At 50.9% G+C, this 18,475-nt stretch overlaps 1 protein-coding gene across 1 annotated transcript in view; it reads right to left on the bottom strand.

The window, feature by feature from the left end:
• The window catches only part of LOC147732882 (protein mono-ADP-ribosyltransferase PARP14-like), a 1,251,483-nt gene that overhangs the window by 1,043,392 nt on the left and 189,616 nt on the right, over positions 1–18,475 (bottom strand). The window contains exon 5 of the mRNA XM_086957427.1: positions 3,828–4,103. Within this exon, the coding sequence (XP_086813553.1) occupies positions 3,828–4,103 (276 nt within the window). The remainder of the gene's footprint in view (positions 1–3,827; positions 4,104–18,475) is intronic.

Raw genomic sequence — 18,475 nt, 5'->3', positions numbered from 1 at the left:
ACTATGATGCCCTTTATCGCTCCCGACTTCGCGATCCCCGCCCCGACGTAATGGAATACCTATCCCCCCTCCAGATGCCGCAACTTACCGTTGCGCAACTGGACGCTCTTGGGGCCTTGCTCACGCCGGAGGAGCTACGTGATGACATATTCAACCTATCCAATGGTAAATCCCCTGGCCCGGATGGCCTACCGGCCGAATTTTACAAGGCTGGTTCGGACATCCTCATTCCAAAACTTCTAAAAATTTACACTGCGGCTGCAGAAGACTCCTCCCTCCCTCCCTCCCACACTAAACGAAGCCAATCTGATCTCCATCCCCAAGCCCGGCAGAGACGCCACACGAGTGAGCTCTTATCGCCCCCTAGCCCTCCTGAATACAGATTATAAAATACTGGCTTCCACTCTGGCTCGGAGACTGGCCCCCCTGGTTCCCCTCCTGGTGCACCAGGACCAGAATGGCTTTGTACCAGCGCGCCACACCTCATACAATATCCGTCGACTGTTTCGGATACAGGAATATGCTGTCCGACACTGGCCGCGAGCGGGGTGCCTGGTGTTAGACCTCGAGAAGGCATTCGACTCGGTTGAGTGGCCGTATCTGACGGCAGTGATGGAGAAGTACCACCTGGGTGACGGCTACGAGACTATGGTCAATCTGCTATACTGCAGGCCCACGGTCCAAGCCCGCACCGGTCAATTACTATCTGATGCCATCCGCGTACGGAGGGTACCAGACAGGGCTGCCCCCTGTCACCCCTGCTGTTCTCATTAGCCATGGAACCCCTGGCCACGATCCTTAGGGACCGAGGACAGGAGTGGGGAATCCCGATGGCCGATGGCCTACATGTGATCTCGCTGTACGCAGACGACCTGCTATTATTTGTCAAAGACCTGACCAATGTACCGGAATCTCTTACGGAAATTTTCCGGACCTTCGAAAACATGTCGGGACTGCGGGTCAATTGGTCCAAGTCGGGAGCCTATTCCTTTAGCCCAGATACGCCCGAAAGTGACATCCACAACGGCGGGGAGAGGCTGCAGTGGTACCCCACCACGTTTCAGTATCTGGGAATTCATATTTACCGGGCCCCGGCAGACATCCTAGAGGGGAATCTGCTACGGGCGATTGCCTCCATCCGCGCCCAAATTGGTTTCTGGAAAACTTTACCCCTGAATGTGCCTAGTCGGTGGCGCTGACCAAGATGATAGTCCTGCCGAGACTCCTATATTACTTCGCCAACATCCCGACATACGTGCCTCACAAAGTGTTTCGGGAACTGAAGGTCCTGATTCGTGGCCTAATCTGGAATGCGGGCCGACCCCGAGTGGCACTGACTAAGCTGTACATGACCACTGAATCGGGAGGCCTGGTGGTTCCCAACATGGAGCTATACTACTTAGCGGCGCAGTTGCAATGGGTGTCGGGATGGCTCTGCGGCAAGAATCTGGGGGACACTGCCTCGGACACAACTATCTGGGCCCAGACACAAATATACACATTATTTCACCCTATGACCCGCACCCCCTGTCCTTCACAATTACACCTGGCGGTGGCACGTCGATGCTTTTTGCGTTGCCTGCGGCTTACCCGCGCCACGAAGCCGTATGCCCCGATACTCCCACTCTTGGGCACTCCTGGAACGGCGGGAACACTGACAGAAGCTCACTTGACTAGCTGGACACGCGCTGGGGTGGAAACACTGGGCGATCTCAATGCGGATGGCGCACTGCTTTCTTTTGCGGATATCGCCACCAGCACGGATCTCCCTGCTGGGCAGTTTCTATTACATGCATCCCTTACCCACGCACTGACCACCTCTTGGGGCGACGTGTCGGAGGAACTGCCGATGCACCATTTCATGCAGTACTTACATGTCATGGGCAACGGCTCGCACATCATACATTGGCTAGCGCAGGCCCTACTATTGCACACGCAGCCTTCTACACTGCCACTCAGAGAGAAATGGGCGGCCGACAGAGGGAGGGACTGGACTGACAAGGTGTGGGCGATGATACTAGTTGGGCCGACTAATATCCCACGCAACTCCCGTTTCAAACTTATCCATTTCTATATTTTACACCGGGCCTACCTCACACCCGACAAGATAAACAGATACTTCTCGACCACTGACACTGCCTGCCAAAGATGCTCTTTGATAGGGGCGGATCTCCTACACATGCTCTGGCACTGCCCTGCCATACAAACATACTGGGGTGAGGTCACAACACTACTCACGCAGTGCACTGATGAACAAGTACCGAAGACGTGGGAAGCCTGTATTTTAGGGCTTTACAAGCACACGAAGCTCAACAAGGTACAAACAAGATTCTGGGACATGGGCCTCATCACAGCTAAGCGCTTACTCACCAAACATTGGAAGGCCAGCGCCCCCCCCCCCACACCAGACATTGGCACACATCCTTCATTAATTGGGCACGGGCGGAGGGCACGGTGCTCCTCTGAGAGCTGGACTTCAGAAATTCCCCAGTGCGCAGCTCTGGGGCGATCTCCTTGCGTCCTTCCAACAAGCCTGTCAGGAGCAAGGAATAACTTGAGCAATCCTATGTAGCACCAAACTGCATCCAAACCCTCGTTCCTACCCGTTCGCGGTGTACGCTCTGCTGCAGTCGACGGACCGACATATCTGACATACTACATGATATCTCCCACATGATAGATCCAGCTCATGCCCTTTGGAGAAAGATCCCTCAGATAGCTATAATCTGGAGACATAGCATATACGCCTCCACCCGGACCCCCTCCACGCCTCAGTAACCGTCCCGCCACACCCCGCCCCAGAGCCGATGACCCCTCGCCGGAACTGCTACCACCCCTCCCCTAATACGCCAATAGACATGCAAACTCTTTCCCCTACCTTCCCTAGTTCTTTCGCCACTGTGTTGATACTTGTAATTGTTTATTAACCGGTCACATTCTCTGACCAAGTCCGCTATTGTTACTAACGGAGTCGGCCTACATGCCGCGACAAGTCGCGGAATGACATGTACCTGTAGACACATCACACCTTTGTTGCCACGACAGGCCACAACACACCACACACAAGGGACGCGGGCCAAGCTCGGGATAACTGCCATCTGACGCTGGGTGAATGCATCTACACACGAACCCCCAGCTCTAGCATCCATATATGGGTCGTGGACACAGGAGGGCTCAACCCACACTAGACCAACAGACGCCTGGGACCCCGCTGAGGCGGCCGCAACCTAGTGTCGTCGATCACAAGTGCCTACTACTTTGCATTAGTGAGCAATACCAGTGAGCACCTGCCCACAGCATGATGGCATCGCAAACACAAGAACTTTAGGGTCTCTATTCCGAGTCCACACCTTACCTTCATATGGTGCAGATGCCAATAATGCGACAATATGTTTAAGCAGAGAAACATAAGAATACTCAAATACTACAGGCCTGATTGTCATTGTACAGTATGGTCAATATTGCTTCCGTGTTTTTCCTGAACTGCGCCGCCGGACCCCAGGGTTGCCGGCTAATTGGCTGTGTTAACTTATCAGTGTTTCTTTTGAATATCCTTTATTTTTTCAGTTGCCGGCTCCTGCGGATTGCAGGCTATGTGACATGTACAACTGTATTTCTTTATTCTTCGAACAATAAAGGTCTTTTAAAAATAAAAGAAGAATAAAAAATTGAAAAATGAGGTCTTTCGGTTTCATACAGCTGATTAGGGCTGTCCATTGTTGCCATCCGTACCTGCTCTGCTTCCCAGCATCACAACATGAAGTTACATTTTCCCCCTCTGAATAACATGATGAACATGCAATGAAACACAGTTAGCATAAACTTACTCTCACTGGTTCGAAAAGTAACGACAGCCACTTTACGTTCAGAAATATGTTCCAATTTGAAGTCCTTTTCATCCAAGCCACTGGTGTTTTCTACTAGCATGGTCAACATTTCACGATTCATGGTTTCTGGGACGTTCTCCAGCACAACAGATGATGATGATGAAGGGGGAGCTGGAGTTGGAGGCTGCTCTTTGACAACACTAGGTCCTAAACAAGGCTGCACCTGAAGCAAGATGTTCTGTACAGAGTGACGACGACTCAAAACATTTTTGGCATCTGAATGAAGGGCATAAAAAAATACGAGTGGTCATGTACAGCACACACCCTGGATGGGAATTAATGATTTACAATCAGATATATTAATGACAGGGTCAAGAGTCTCACAGGTCCTTGAGCAGATTTAAAATCATTTAATCAATTTAATGAGCTCCATCTTTTTTGTTCACAGTCTTAATGGAAAAGGACCCAGTATATGAAGAACATGTTGGTTGCATATGGAAGAAATAGTTTGCAAAACATACACATCCCAAGTTGATTTTACATCAGAAAGCTCACACATTTATGCCATCAACTAAAATAAGTAATGTTTGCCAAACATGGCATCAGAAACTGACCTGTCCACCCATAGCTCCTCAACTCATAATGTTACTAGCACATGTTATCAATAGATCGTGGCCTAAAGGTTAACTTATGTGCCCTGTATATGTCTTTGTATATATGTGTAGGACTAAACAAGGATAAGCCCTGCATATGTCTGTAGCGATTCAGACAGGCCCCCATCTTTAATTCAAGCAAACCGCTATAAGCTCTTTAGTGCCACGTCCACACATCAAGCAAACATTTATAAGCTCTCTATTGCCACGTCCACACATTAGGCAACGGATCACAGCTTAGTACCTCTGGGTGGGGTAGGAGGGGTCCTATCTAATTTAATGATTCAGAGTTACAATTTGTACTGTCCCACCCATTACTTTCCAAACGGCCGTCTAGGGCGAGATGTACAACCATTTTTAGCAATCGAAAACAGAAAATCAGGCTGCTTGAGACCGCTAAAAAGGGTTGTAGCAATTACAACCCCTATGTTGAGACTTGGTAACCTATTATAGACTCAAAAAATAGGGTTTATGTGTCGCTATTAGGAAGGTGTGCGCGAAGGGCGTCCCTTCCTATTAGCAAGTCGCAGTGAGGTGTATGATTGTTTTGCGACCGCAAATGTGATTGCAAAACAATCACAGTATACCAACTACTTCAAGTAGGTGGTAAGCAAGTCACAAACAGAAAGGGGTCCCCGGAGGACCCTTTACCCTTTGAGTTTGGCAGAGAAAATATTTTTTAAGAATAGGCAATGGTCCCATGGACCACTGTCTGCCCTGAAAAAATGAAAAGAAAACTTTTCATTTCTTTCTTTTAAACATATCCTGTTTTCCTTTAAAGAAAACAGACTGCATTTAAAAAGGAATATGCTACTTACCAGTATGCATCTGTTCTTGGCATGTAGGGCTGCTGACATTCATATCTGTGCATAGATCGCCGCCTAGTGTTGGGTTCGGATGATTGCACATTGTTGTCCTGGAAGAGTCTTCGAAGTATCACGAGATAGGTGGCTCCTCCCTTGGACTACAGTGCGCATGGGCATCCTCTCCATCCTCAGATTGTTTTTCGCCATTGTGGCAGAGATGGAGTATAGCACGGTAAGAGATGTCCATGCAAAGAGTGAATGCTACAGCTGCGACAGGCACCGGGGAGGCGGGTGGGCGATATGAATGTCAGCAGCCTTACATGCCAAGAACAGATGCATACTGGTAAGTAGCATATTCCGTTCGAGGCATGTGGGCTGCTGAATTCATATCTGTGCATAGAATGTATAACAGTATCTCCCCTAGCGGTGGTTGCCCGTGCCAGCTGTAGCAGTCTGAAAGAGAGTTTTGAGAACAGCCTGACCTACAGCAGCTTGCTGTTTTGAATGTACATCTACACAATAGTGTTTGGTAAATGTATGTATGGTTGACCATGTGGCTGCTCTGTAAATTTCGTGTAAAGGAATATTTCCTAGGAAAGCCATGGATGCCCCTAGTTTGCGTGTTGAATGCGCCCTAGAGGGAACTGTTAAGGTGCGTTCTGCTTTTAAATAACATATCTGAATGCACTTAACGATCCATCTGGCTATACCTGATTTTGATATAGGGTTACCTTTGTGTTGCGGTGAGAAAGCAACAAACAACTGTTTTGTGTTTCGAAATGCCTTAGTTCTATTTATATAGTATAGCAGCGCTCTCTTGACATCTAGAGTATGCAAGGCCCTTTCAGCTACTGTCTATGGATTTTGAAAGAACACCGGCAGTTCTATTGTTTGATTTATATGAAAGTGGGATACCACTTTTGGCATGAATTTAGGGTTTGTTCTGAGAACTACTCTATTTGCGTGTATTTAAATGAATGGCTCTTGAATAGTTAGGGCTTGCAGCTCACTAACGCTCCTAAGTGAAGTAATGGCAATAAGGAAAGCCACCTTCCAAGTAAGAAACTGTATTTCGCATGAGTGTAGTGGCTCAAAAGGTGGTCCCATAAGTCTGGTTAAAACGATGTTTAGATTCCAGACTGGTGAAGGTGGGTGTGCTGGAGGAATTACTTGTTTAAGTCCTTCCATAAAGGCTTTAATTGCTGGCACTCTAAATAGTGAAAGGTGTTGCCTGTTTTGAAGATATGCTGCTAGCGCGGCTAAATGTATCCTGATGGATGAGTAGGCTAAATTGCAACGTTGTAGGTGCAAGAGATAGCAAATGATGTTCTGTGTAGAAGCATCTAATGGGTTTATATTGTTGTTTCTGCAGTAGATGATGAAACGTTTCCACTTTGCTGCATAACATGCCCTGGTAGTGGGTTTTCTTGCCTCTTTGATAATATTCATGCAGTCTGGAGGCAAGTTCAGGTATCCAAACTCTAGGATTTCAGGAGCCAGATCGCCAGGTTTATCTGTTGCGGATCTGGGTGTTGGATTTCTCCATGGCTCTGAGTTAGATGACTGGGTGTGAGTCACAGTCTTTGATGAGGCACCACTGACAGTTCTAGGAACGTTGTGTACCGTGGTTGCCTTGCCCATGTGGGAGCAACTAGGATTAGCGTCAGCGAGTGCTGGCGTATTTTGCGTGCCACTAGCGGTATTAGTGGAGCTGGGGGAAAAGGGTACGCAAATCTGCCTGACCAGTTCATCCATATCGCATTGCCCTGCGACTGCGGATGTGGGAACCTGGCGGCAAAGTACTGGCATTTCGCATTTTCGCGTGTGGCAAACAGATCTATCTCTGGTTGTCCCCACTGCCGGAAGAATGGTTGGAGCACATTGGGGTGAATCTCCCATTCGTGCATCTGTTGACTGTACCTGCTGAGCAGGTCGGCTATTTGATTGTCCTTGCCTGGGAGGTGTTCCGCCATGAGGAACATGTTACTTTGAATGGCCCATTTCCACACATGTTGAGCTAGATGCGATAGCTGTGGGGAATGTGTTCCTCCCTGTTTTTGAATATAATACATAGCTGTCATGTTGTCCGTCCGGATCAACACTGTCTTGTTGCATAAGTGTTTTTTGAACGCTTTTAGTGCTAGAAAGACAGCCATCAACTCTAGTAGGTTGATGTGCATCTTCTTTTGTTGTATTGTCCATAGACCCTGGACTGTGTAATGCAGGACATGGGCTCCCCAGCCTAGCTGGGATGCGTCTGCCATCATCACGATTTGTGGGACAGGCTCCTGGAACAGTCGTCCTTTGCAAAGGTTTTGTGGATTCCACCAATGCAGAGAGTTGTATGCCCGACTGGTCACCAACACTAGGTCTTTTAATTGTCCCTGAGCCTGGTTCCACTGCCGTGCTAGGCACTCCTGTAGCGGACGCATGTGTAGTCTGGCATGAGGGACTATGAATATGCATGAGGCCATCATGCCTATTAGTTGCATAAACACTCGAGCTGGCAATGAGTGTTGTGGTTTGAATCTATGGATTAACGTTTGCATTCCGTTGATCCGTGCTGCGTTTGGATATGCCTTTGCCGCTAGTGTATCTACTGTCGCTCCCAGGTACTGTTGGACGTGGGAGGGTTGCAGGTGTGACTTTGGGTAGTTTAGCGAGAAGCCTAGACTGTGCAGGAGATGAATTGTCTTTGATGTGTGGCTGGCACATTGCTGGGCCGATGGCGCTTGTTGCAAATGCTACTTACCAGTATGCATCTGTTCTTGGCATGTAGGGCTGCTGACATTCATATCTGTGCATGGATCGCCGCCTAGTGTTGGGTCCGGATGATTGCACATTGTTGTCCTGGAAGAGTCTTCGAAGTATCACGAGATAGGTGGCTCCTCCCCTGGACTACAGTGCGCATGGGCATCGCCTCCATCCCCAGATTGTTTTTAGCCATTGGCAGAGATGGAGTGAAGTATTGCAAATGCTACTTACCAGTATGCATCTGTTCTTGGCATGTAGGGCTGCTGACATTCATATCTGTGCATAGATCGCCACCTAGTGTTGGGTCCGGATGATTGCACATTGTTGTCCTGGAAGAGTCTTCGAAGTATCACGAGATAGGTGGCTCCTCCCCTGGACTACAGTGCGCATGGGCATCGCCTCCATCCCCAGATTGTTTTTAGCCATTGGCAGAGATGGAGTGAAGAATGTGAGTGATGACCATGCTATGAGCATATGTATGTAAATGAATGAATTCTGCAGCTGCTACAGGCGCCGGGGAGGAGGGTGGGCGATATGAATGTCAGCAGCCCTACATGCCAAGAACAGATGCATACTGGTAAGTAGCATTTGCAGTTCGAGGCATGTGGGCTGCTGAATTCATATCTGTGCATAGAATACATAGCAGTCCCTCCATTAACGGCGGCCGCCCGTGCCAGCTGCAGCAGTCTGAAAAAGCGTTTTTAGAACAGCCTGACCAACAGCTGCCTGTTGTTTGGAATGCACGTCTACACAGTAGTGTTTAGTGAAAGTATGTGTGGTAGACCATGTGGCTGCTCTACAGATATCTTCTAAGGGAATGTTACCTAGGAAAGCCATAGAGGCCCCCAACTTCCTGGTGGAGTGGGCCCTCGGTGGGATAGTGAGAGTGCGCTTAGCTTTAGCGTAACAGATCTGAATGCACTTCACTATCCACCTAGCAATCCCTGCTTTAGAGATAGCGTTTCCCTTGTGGTGAGTGGCAAAAGCAACAAAAAGCTGCTTGGTTTTGCGAAAATCTTTTGTCCTGTCTACATAATACATCAAGGCCCTCTTAACATCAAGGGTGTGGAGCATGCGCTCCGCCAGCGTATCTGGGTTTTGGAAAAACACCGGCAATTCGATTGTCTGGTTTAAGTGGAATTGGGATACCACTTTGGGTAGGAATTTAGGGATAGTGCGGAGCACCACCCTGTTAGCATGTACCTGGAAGAAAGGTTCTTGGATGGTGAGCGCCTGCAGCTCGCTAACCCTCCGTAGTGAAGTAATTGCTACTAAGAACGCAACTTTCCAAGTCAGAAACTGAAGCTCACAAGAGTGCAGTGGCTCAAAGGGAGGACCCATCAGCCTCGTAAGAACCACATTGAGGTTCCATTCTGGAGCTGGTGGGGTCCTTGGTGGAATGACCCTTTTGAGTCCTTCCAGAAAGGCCTTGATAGCAGGGACCCTGAAGAGTGACAGGTGTTGTCTATTCTGGAGGTATGCTGCCATAGCAGACAGGTGAATGCGGATGGAAGAGTATGCCAGATTGCATTGATACAGGTGGAAAAGATAGCAAATGATGTTTTGAATGGAAGCATCTAGCGGGTCAATATTGTGGTTAGCACAGTAGATGACAAACCTCTTCCATTTAGCCGCATAACAAGCTCTGGTAGTGGGCTTCCTTGCCTCCCGAATGATGTTCATGCAATCGGGAGGAAGATTGAGGTAGCCAAACTCTAGGACTTCAGGAGCCAGATCGCCAGGTTGAGCTGTTGCGGATCTGGGTGCTGAATGTCGCCATGGCTCTGCGTCAGAAGGCTGGGAGTGAGATGAAGCCTTTGATGCGGCACCACGGACAGTTCGAGAAACGTGGTGTACCATGGTTGGCGAGCCCACGTTGGAGCAACCAGGATGAGAGTCATCGAGTGCTGCCTGAGCTTGCGTGCCACCAGCGGTATCAGAGGTGCTGGGGGAAAAGCGTACGCAAATCTGCCTGACCAGTTCATCCACATCGCATTGCCCTGTGATTGGGGGTGTGGGAATCTGGCGGTGAAGCTTTGGCATTTTGCGTTCTCCTTTGTGGCGAACAGGTCTATCTCTGGATGACCCCACCTTCGGAAGTACGGTTGGAGTACTGATGGATGTATCTCCCACTCGTGCATCTGATGGCTGTGCCTGCTGAGCAGATCCGCCATTTGATTGTCCTTGCCCGGGAGATGCTCTGCCATGAGGAAGATGTTCCTCTGAATGGCCCACTTCCACATGCTCTGAGCCAGATGAGACAGCTGTGGAGAGTGTGTGCCTCCCTGCTTCTGAATGTAGTACATGGCCGTCATGTTGTCCGTCCGGATCAACACGACTTTGTTGCACAGATGTACTTTGAACGCCTTCAAGGCCATGAAGATTGCCATCAGTTCCAACACATTGATGTGCATCTTCCTTTGCTGTAGTGTCCATAGTCCCTGCACAGTGTACTGGAGTACATGCGCTCCCCATCCCTGGAGAGAGGCGTCCGTCGTCAGGATAATCTGTGGGACAGGCTCTTGGAATGGTCGGCCCTTGCAAAGGTTGTGTGGATTCCACCAATGCAGAGAGTTGTATGCCCGACCGCTCACCAACACTAGGTCTGTCAGTTGCCCATGAGCCTGAGTCCACTGACGTGCAAGGCACTCCTGAAGCGGACGCATATGAAGTCTCGCGTGCGGGACAATGGAGATGCAGGAGGCCATCATGCCTATCAACTGCATGAACACCTTCGCTGGAAGCGGGTGCTGGGGTCTGAATCGTTGGATCAGCGCCAGGATACTGGCGATTCTCACTGAATTTGGCTGCGCAGTGGCTGCCAGAGTGTCTATTGTCGCGCCCAGATACTGTCGCACGTGGGCGGGCTGGAGATGGGACTTTGGGTAGTTCAGAGAGAATCCCAGATCGTGCAGGAGATGAATGGTGCGTGACACGTGGTCGACGCACTGCTGTTCTGTCCTTGCTTGAATGAGCCAGTCGTCCAAGTAGGGAAAGACGTGGACGTGCTGGCGACGGAGATGCGCAGCCACAGTCGCTAGGCACTTGGTAAACACTCTCGGTGCCGTGGTGACCCCGAACGGCAGAACCCTGAACTGGTAATGCTGGTCTAAGAGCGTGAATCTGAGATACTTCCTGTGGGAAGGATGCAGGGGGATATGAAAATAAGCATCTTTCAGATCCAGCGTAGCCAGGAAGTCCCCCTGTTGAAGCAGGGGAAGCACCTGCTGCAACGTGAGCATATGGAAGTGCTCCGAGAGGATGTACCAGTTCAGGGGCCTGAGGTCCAGGATCGGCCTGAGGGATCCGTCCTTCTTGGGAATCAGAAAATACAGGGAGTAAACCCCTGTTCCCCGCTCTTGTAATGGAACGAGCTCTATCGCCCCTTTTTGCAGCATGACTAGAACTTCTTGCTGCAACAAGGTCAAGTGCTCGCCTGACATAGGACGGCTCCTTGGGGGTATGTCCGGTGGAATGGACGTAAGCTCTAGACAGTACCCGTACTGGATAATAGACCTCACCCACCTGTCCGTGGTGATGGACTTCCACGCCGGCAGGAACTGCTGGAGTCTCCCCCCGACCGGTGTTGTATGGTCGGGGGGCAGTGACAAGACGTCACTGTTTGTTGGTGGCGGTGGACCTGGAGCTATTGTTGCCACGTCCCCTGCCCTTGACATTATTGCCTCTGTAACCACCTCTACCCTTGTTGTTATACAAGGCTTGGGTGTTACTCTTGTAATATTGGGTGGACTGGGATGCCTGTCCCCTTGAGGTGCCTCTGGAGTTTGAGCGGCGAAAGGAACCACTCCGAAACTGCTGACTTTGTAAAGCCCCCATTGACTTGGCAGTTTCCGTATCTTTTTTCATTTTCTCCAGTGTGGCATCCACCTCAGGGCCGAACAGGTGGTCAGGATTCACTGTTTGGTTCAGTATCGTAGTTTGGATGTCGCATTTGAACCCCGAAATTCTAAGCCAGGCATGGCGTCTAAGCAGCACACTGGTATTGATAGCCCTGGAGGCTGTGTCTGCCACATCCAGTGCACATTTGATGGATGCATTCGTAATGAGTTTACCCTCCTGAATCAGCATCTCCCCCGCCTCCTTGTATTGGTCAGGCAAGTGTTGCAGTATGGCCTCTAATGTGTCATAATGGGCCCTATCATAACGTGCAAGTAAGGCTTGGGTGTTAGATATTCTCCAGATATTAGCTGCCTGTGCAGCAATCCGTTTGCCTGAGGCCTCAAAGATCTTGGACTCTTTGTCTGGGGGAGGAGCGTCACCAGTAGTTTGAGAGTTCGCCCTCTTCCGAGCGTTGGAAACAACCAAGGAGTCCAATGGCAAGTGTCCCTTGATATATGTAGGATCCGTGGGCGCTGCCTTATATTTCCTGTCGATGCGAGAGTTGACCACACGCGCTCGGGTGGGCTCCTTGAAAACCTCTGTTGCATGTTTAAGCACCCCCTTAAGCATCGGTAGCGTTTTGACTGACTTTTCGGCTACCGAGAAGGTGTCGAATAAGAAGTCCATATCCACGGGGTCCGAGTGCAGCTCGACGTCGTGGTTAGCAGCAGCTCTCTCTATCAGAGCATTGAAGGCAGTCGAGTCCTCAGTCGGGGACGTCTTGGCCGCAAAAAGTTGGGTGTCCTGACCCGACTGCGGGTCCTCCGTGTCGCCTCCGGCGGACCACGGAACGTGCTCCTCCTCCGGATCCGAGTACGCCGGATAGTCGTACTCGGCATCTTCCTCGTCCGCACCGGCTGCGGCGGAATGCATCGGCGAGTGCCCCAGGGTTTGTGGGGACACAGGTTCCACCAAAGCCGAAGAGTCCTCGGAGTCCCTTTTGTTTTTGAGAGGGATCTTAAAATGTTCCAACGCCGGCTCCGTCGTGATCTTCCTTTTGAGGAGCGACAGTTTTCCGGTGTTGGCGTCGATGGTTACCTCACGACGTTCCTCCTCAGCAAGCGGTTGGAGTCGAAGCTTCGACACCACCAAGGCAGCTTTCGGTGCCAATACCTCCTTCGAGGGTCCACTCTGTTTCGGCGCGAAGGCCTTCGGCGCCGACTTGGGAGGAAAGGTGAAACGGATAGGCGTTTGCTCCTTCGCAGGCTTAGGCGCGAGCTTCGGCGCCACAGTGCCCGACGTGGGAACCACACTGTCCTTTCGAATCCGCTGCAGGGATTCCGCCACCTTCTTCGTCAAGGACGGAGAGGGCTTGACCGGCTCGAGCGACTTCTCAGCATCGAGAGCCCGATCACCCGCATGCGCCTTCTTCGGGCCCGACGCCCCATGGCTATGCGCGTCGTCGCCCTGACGCTTCTTCGGAGCCGACTTCGGGTCCACAACCCCTTTCGGAGCCGACGCAGCCGCGTCGGACGATTTCGCCTTCGGCACCGACCCCGAGGGCTTCGGGTCGGCCATCTTGGCGTGGCTCTTCGAGTCGGCCATTTTGGTTTTCTTGGAAGTTGACGCCTCCAGAACCTTCTTCACCAGCGCAACTTTCACTTTCGGTTCCGCATCCGAGGGTGCGTGACCAGTTGGCTTCACTTTCGTTTTCTTCGACGTAAGTGATGGTTCAGAAATGTCCGTGACCGGGCCCGGAGGCGGGGACGTAGGACTCATAGTTAGATCTTGGGTAAGGCCCGAAGGCGATCCCTCGACCTGGGCCGTATGAAGGGTAATAACCCCCGAGTCTGGTTGGGGATGCTCCTCCTCCGAGCTATCACCCATCGTGGCAAAAGCCTGATCGTCGTCCCCTACCTCGTTGGTGACTTCGTCAAAGTTCTCCGCACCCTCGTCGTAGGTTTCCCCCTCGGATGCGGGATTCGAGTCCGAACCTTGCACGTCGTCTTCTCCCTCGACAGATTCCTGGAAAATGTCATCTGGTGGGGGCGCCGTAGCCGATAACTTAGCCTGGAGCCTATTGGCCCGACGAATCTTTAAAGTCTTCTTGCTCCGGAACTTCGAACACGCCATGCAGGTGTCTTCGCAGTGATCCGGTGACAAGCAGGTATTGCACACAGGGTGCACGTCGAGGTGTGAATATTTAGAGTTACACACCGGGCACTTCTTAAACGGAGTTCGCTCCATAGCAAGAGTGTAGTGTAGGCCCGTCCGCGCCGAAAGCACGTGGAAGGGCAGCAAGAGATCGGGGCTGAGAGTCTGAAAGAAACCCGTACGCAACTATACCGACGCCCAGCCTAAAGACCTTTTGGTCTCGAGTCGAAGTTGAACAACTATCGGTTCCGACAGAGGGAACCGAAACACATCCGAACCCAATGGCGGAAAAAAACAATCTGGGGATGGAGGCGATGCCCATGCGCACTGTAGTCCAGGGGAGGAGCCACCTATCTCGTGATACTTCGAAGACTCTTCCAGGACAACAATGTGCAATCATCCGGACCCAACACTAGGTGGTGATCTATGCACAGATATGAATTCAGCAGCCCACATGCCTCGAACGTGAGTGATGCCCATGCTATGAGCATATGTATACATACATGTGTATGAGTACTGCAGCTGCTACAGGCGCCGGGGAGGAGGGTGGGCGATATGAATGTCAGCAGCCCTACATGCCAAGAACAGATGCATACTGGTAAGTAGTCTTTGCAGTTCGAGGCATGTGGGCTGCTGAATTCATATCTGTGCATAGAATACATAGCAGTCCTCCCGTTATTGGCGGCCGCCCGTGCCAGCTGCAGCAGTCTGAAAAAGTGTCTTGAGAACAGCCTGACCAACAGCAGCCTGCTGTTTGGAGTGCACGTCTACACAGTAATGTTTAGTGAAAGTATGTGTGGTAGACCATGTGGCTGCTCTACAAATATCTTCTAAGGGAATGTTACCTAGGAAAGCCATAGAGGCCCCCAACTTTCTGGTGGAGTGGGCTCTCGGTGGAATTGTGAGAGTGCGTTTAGCTTTAGCGTAACAGATCTGGATGCATTTCACAATCCACCTAGCGATCCCAGTTTTGGAGATAGCGTTTCCCTTGTGGTGTGAGGCAAATGCAACGAAAAGTTGCTTGGTCTTACGAAAATCTTTTGTCCTGTCAACGTAGTACATTAAGGCCCTTTTAACATCAAGGGTGTGGAGCATCCGCTCCGCCAGCGATTCTGGGTTTTGAAAAAACACTGGCAACTCAATTGTCTGGTTCATATGGAATTGAGATACAACCTTGGGTAAGAATTTAGGGTTAGTGCGGAGCACCACCCTGTTAGCGTGTACTTGGAAGAAAGGTTCTTGGATGGTGAGCGCCTGCAACTCGCTAACCCTCCGTAGCGATGTAATTGCTACTAAGAAAGCCACCTTCCAAGTCAGAAACTGAAGCTCACAAGAGTGCAGTGGCTCAAAGGGAGGACCCATCAGCCTTGTAAGAACCACATTGAGGTTCCATTCCGGAGCTGGTGGTGTCCGTGGTGGAATGACCCTTTTGAGTCCTTCCAGAAAAGCCTTGATAGCAGGGACCTTAAAGAGTGATAGGTGTTGCCTATTCTGGAGGTATGCTGCCATCGCAGACAAATGAATGCGGATGGAAGAATACGCCAAATTGCATTGGTACAGGTGGAACAGGTAGCAAATGATGTTTTGAATGGAAGCATCTAGCGGGTCAATGTCGTGGTTTACACAGTAAATGACAAAACGCTTCCATTTAGCTGCATAACAAGCTCTAGTAGTGGGCTTCCTTGCCTCCCGAATGATGTCCATGCAATCGGGGGGAAGGTTGAGGTAGCCAAACTCTAGGACTTCAGGAGCCAGATCGCCAGGTTGAGCTGTTGCGGATCTGGGTGCTGAATGTCGCCATGGCTCTGCGTCAGAAGGCTGGGGGTGAGATGAAGCCTTTGATGCGGTACCACGGAGAGTTCCAGAAACGTGGTGTACCATGGTTGGCGAGCCCACGTTGGAGCAACCAGGATGAGAGTCATCGAGTGCTGCCTGAGTTTGCGTGCCACCAGCGGTATCAGAGGTGCTGGGGGAAAAGCGTACGCAAATCTGCCTGACCAGTTCATCCACATCGCATTGCCATGTGATTGCGGGTGTGGGAACCTGGCGGCGAAGCTTTGGCATTTTGCGTTCTCCTTTGTGGCGAACAGGTCTATCTCTGGATGACCCCACCTTTGGAAGTACGGCTGGAGTACTGATGGATGTATCTCCCACTCGTGCATTTGATGGCTGTGCCTGCTGAGCATGTCCGCCATCTGGTTGTCCTTGCCCGGGAGATGCTCTGCCATGAGGAAGATGTTCCTCTGAATGGCCCACTTCCACATGCTCTGAGCCAGATGAGACAGCTGCGGAGAGTGTGTGCCTCCCTGCTTCTGAATGTAGTACATGGCTGTCATGTTGTCCGTCCGGATCAGCACAACCTTGTTGCACAGATGTACTTTGAACGCCTTCAAGGCCATGAAGATTGCCATCAGTTCCAACACATTGATGTGCATCTTTCTTTGCTGTAGTGTCCATAGTCCCTGCACCGTGTAGTGGAGTACATGAGCTCCCCATCCCTGGAGAGAGGCGTCCGTTGTCAGGATAATCTGTGGCACAGGCTCTTGGAATGGTCGGCCCTTGCAAAGGTTTTGTGGATTCCACCAATGCAGAGAGTTGTACGCCCGACCACTCACCAACACTAGGTCTGTCAGTTGCCCATGAGCCTGAGTCCACTGACGTGCTAGGCACTCCTGAAGCGGACGCATATGTAGTCTCGCGTGCGGGACAATGGAGATGCAGGAGGCCATCATGCCTATCAACTGCATGAACACCTTCGCTGGAAGCGAGTGTTGAGGCCTGAATCGTTGGATCAGCGTTTGGATACTGGCGATTCTCACTGAATTTGGCTGCGCAGTGGCTGCCAGAGTGTTTATCGTCGCGCCCAGATACTGTCGTACATGGGCGGGCTGGAGATGGGATTTCGGGTAGTTCAGAGAGAATCCCAGATCGTGCAGGAGATGAATGGTGCGGGACACGTGGTCGGCGCACTGCTGTTCTGTTTTTGCCTGAATGAGCCAGTCGTCCAGATAAGGGTAGACGTGGACGTTTTGGCGTCGTAGATGCGCCGCCACAGTCTCCAGGCACTTTGTAAAGACCCTTGGCGCTGTGGTGACCCCGAACGGCAGAACCCTGAACTGGTAGTGCTGGTCTTGAATCGTGAATCTGAGATACTTCCTGTGGGAAGGATGCAGGGGGATATGAAAGTATGCATCTTTTAGATCCAGCGTAGCCAGGAAGTCCCCCTGCTGAAGCAGAGGGAGTACCTGCTGTAACGTGAGCATATGGAAGTGCTCCGAGAGAATGTACCAGTTGAGGGGCCTGAGGTCCAGGATGGGCCTGAGAGATCCGTCCTTTTTGGGGATTAAAAAATACAGAGAGTAAACCCCTGTTCCCCTTTCTTGTAGTGGGACGAGCTCTATTGCCCCTTTTTGCAGCATGACCTGAACTTCCTGCTGCAACAAGTGCAAGTGCTCGCCGGACATACGACGGCTTCTTGGAGGTATGTTTGGTGGAGTGGAAGTAAGTTCCAGACAGTAACCGTACTGGACAAGAGATTTGACCCACCTGTCCGTGGTGATGGATCTCTACACGGGCAGGAACTGCTGGAGTCTCCCCCCGACCGGTGTTATGTGGTCGGGGGGCAGTGACAAGACGTCACTGCTTGTTGGCGGCGGTGGACCTGGAGCTGTTGTTTCCACGTCCCCTGCCCTTGACATTGTTGCCTCTGTAGCCACCTCTACCCTTATTGGTGTATGAGGTTTGGGTATTGCTCTTGTAGTACTGGGTGGATTGCGATGCCTGTCCCCTTGAGGTGCCTTTGGTATTTGAGCGGCGAAAGGAACCACCCCGAAACTGCTGAGACTGGAGGGCCCCCATAGACTTAGCAGTGTCTGTGTCTTTTTTCATTTTTTCAAGCGTCGCATCAACCTCGGGTCCAAACAAATGGTCAGGATTAACCGTTTGGTTCAGGATGGTTGTTTGTATATCAGGTTTAAACCCTGAAATCCTAAGCCATGCATGTCTTCTGAGCAACACACTAGTGTTGATTGCCCTGGAGGCTGTATCAGCCACATCTAGTGCACATTTGATGGAAGCGTTTGTGATGAGCTTTCCCTCTTGAATTAACATTTCCCCTGCCTCCTTGTACTGGTCAGGCAAGTGCTGCAGCAGTGCTTCTAGGGTGTCGTAATGAGCCCTATCGTAGCGTGCAAGTAGGGCCTGCGTGTTTGAGATGCGCCAAATGTTAGCTGCCTGTGCAGCAATCCGTTTCCCCGAGGCCTCAAATATTTTTGACTCTTTGTCTGGGGGAGGAGAGTCACCAGTTGTCTGTGAGTTCGCCCTCTTGCGAGCGTTGGATACAACCAAAGAGTCCAGTGGCAAGTGTCCCTTGATATATGTTGGATCCGAGGGCGCTGCCTTATATTTCTTGTCAATGCGTGGATTGATGACACGTGCCCGA

The sequence above is a fragment of the Lissotriton vulgaris genome, chromosome 2_1 (assembly GCF_964263255.1).
Source record: "Lissotriton vulgaris chromosome 2_1, aLisVul1.2, whole genome shotgun sequence".
Taxonomy (NCBI): Eukaryota; Metazoa; Chordata; class Amphibia; order Caudata; family Salamandridae; genus Lissotriton; species Lissotriton vulgaris.
Note: the sequence above shows the minus strand (reverse complement) of the source record. Positions and strands in the feature narration are given on the sequence as shown.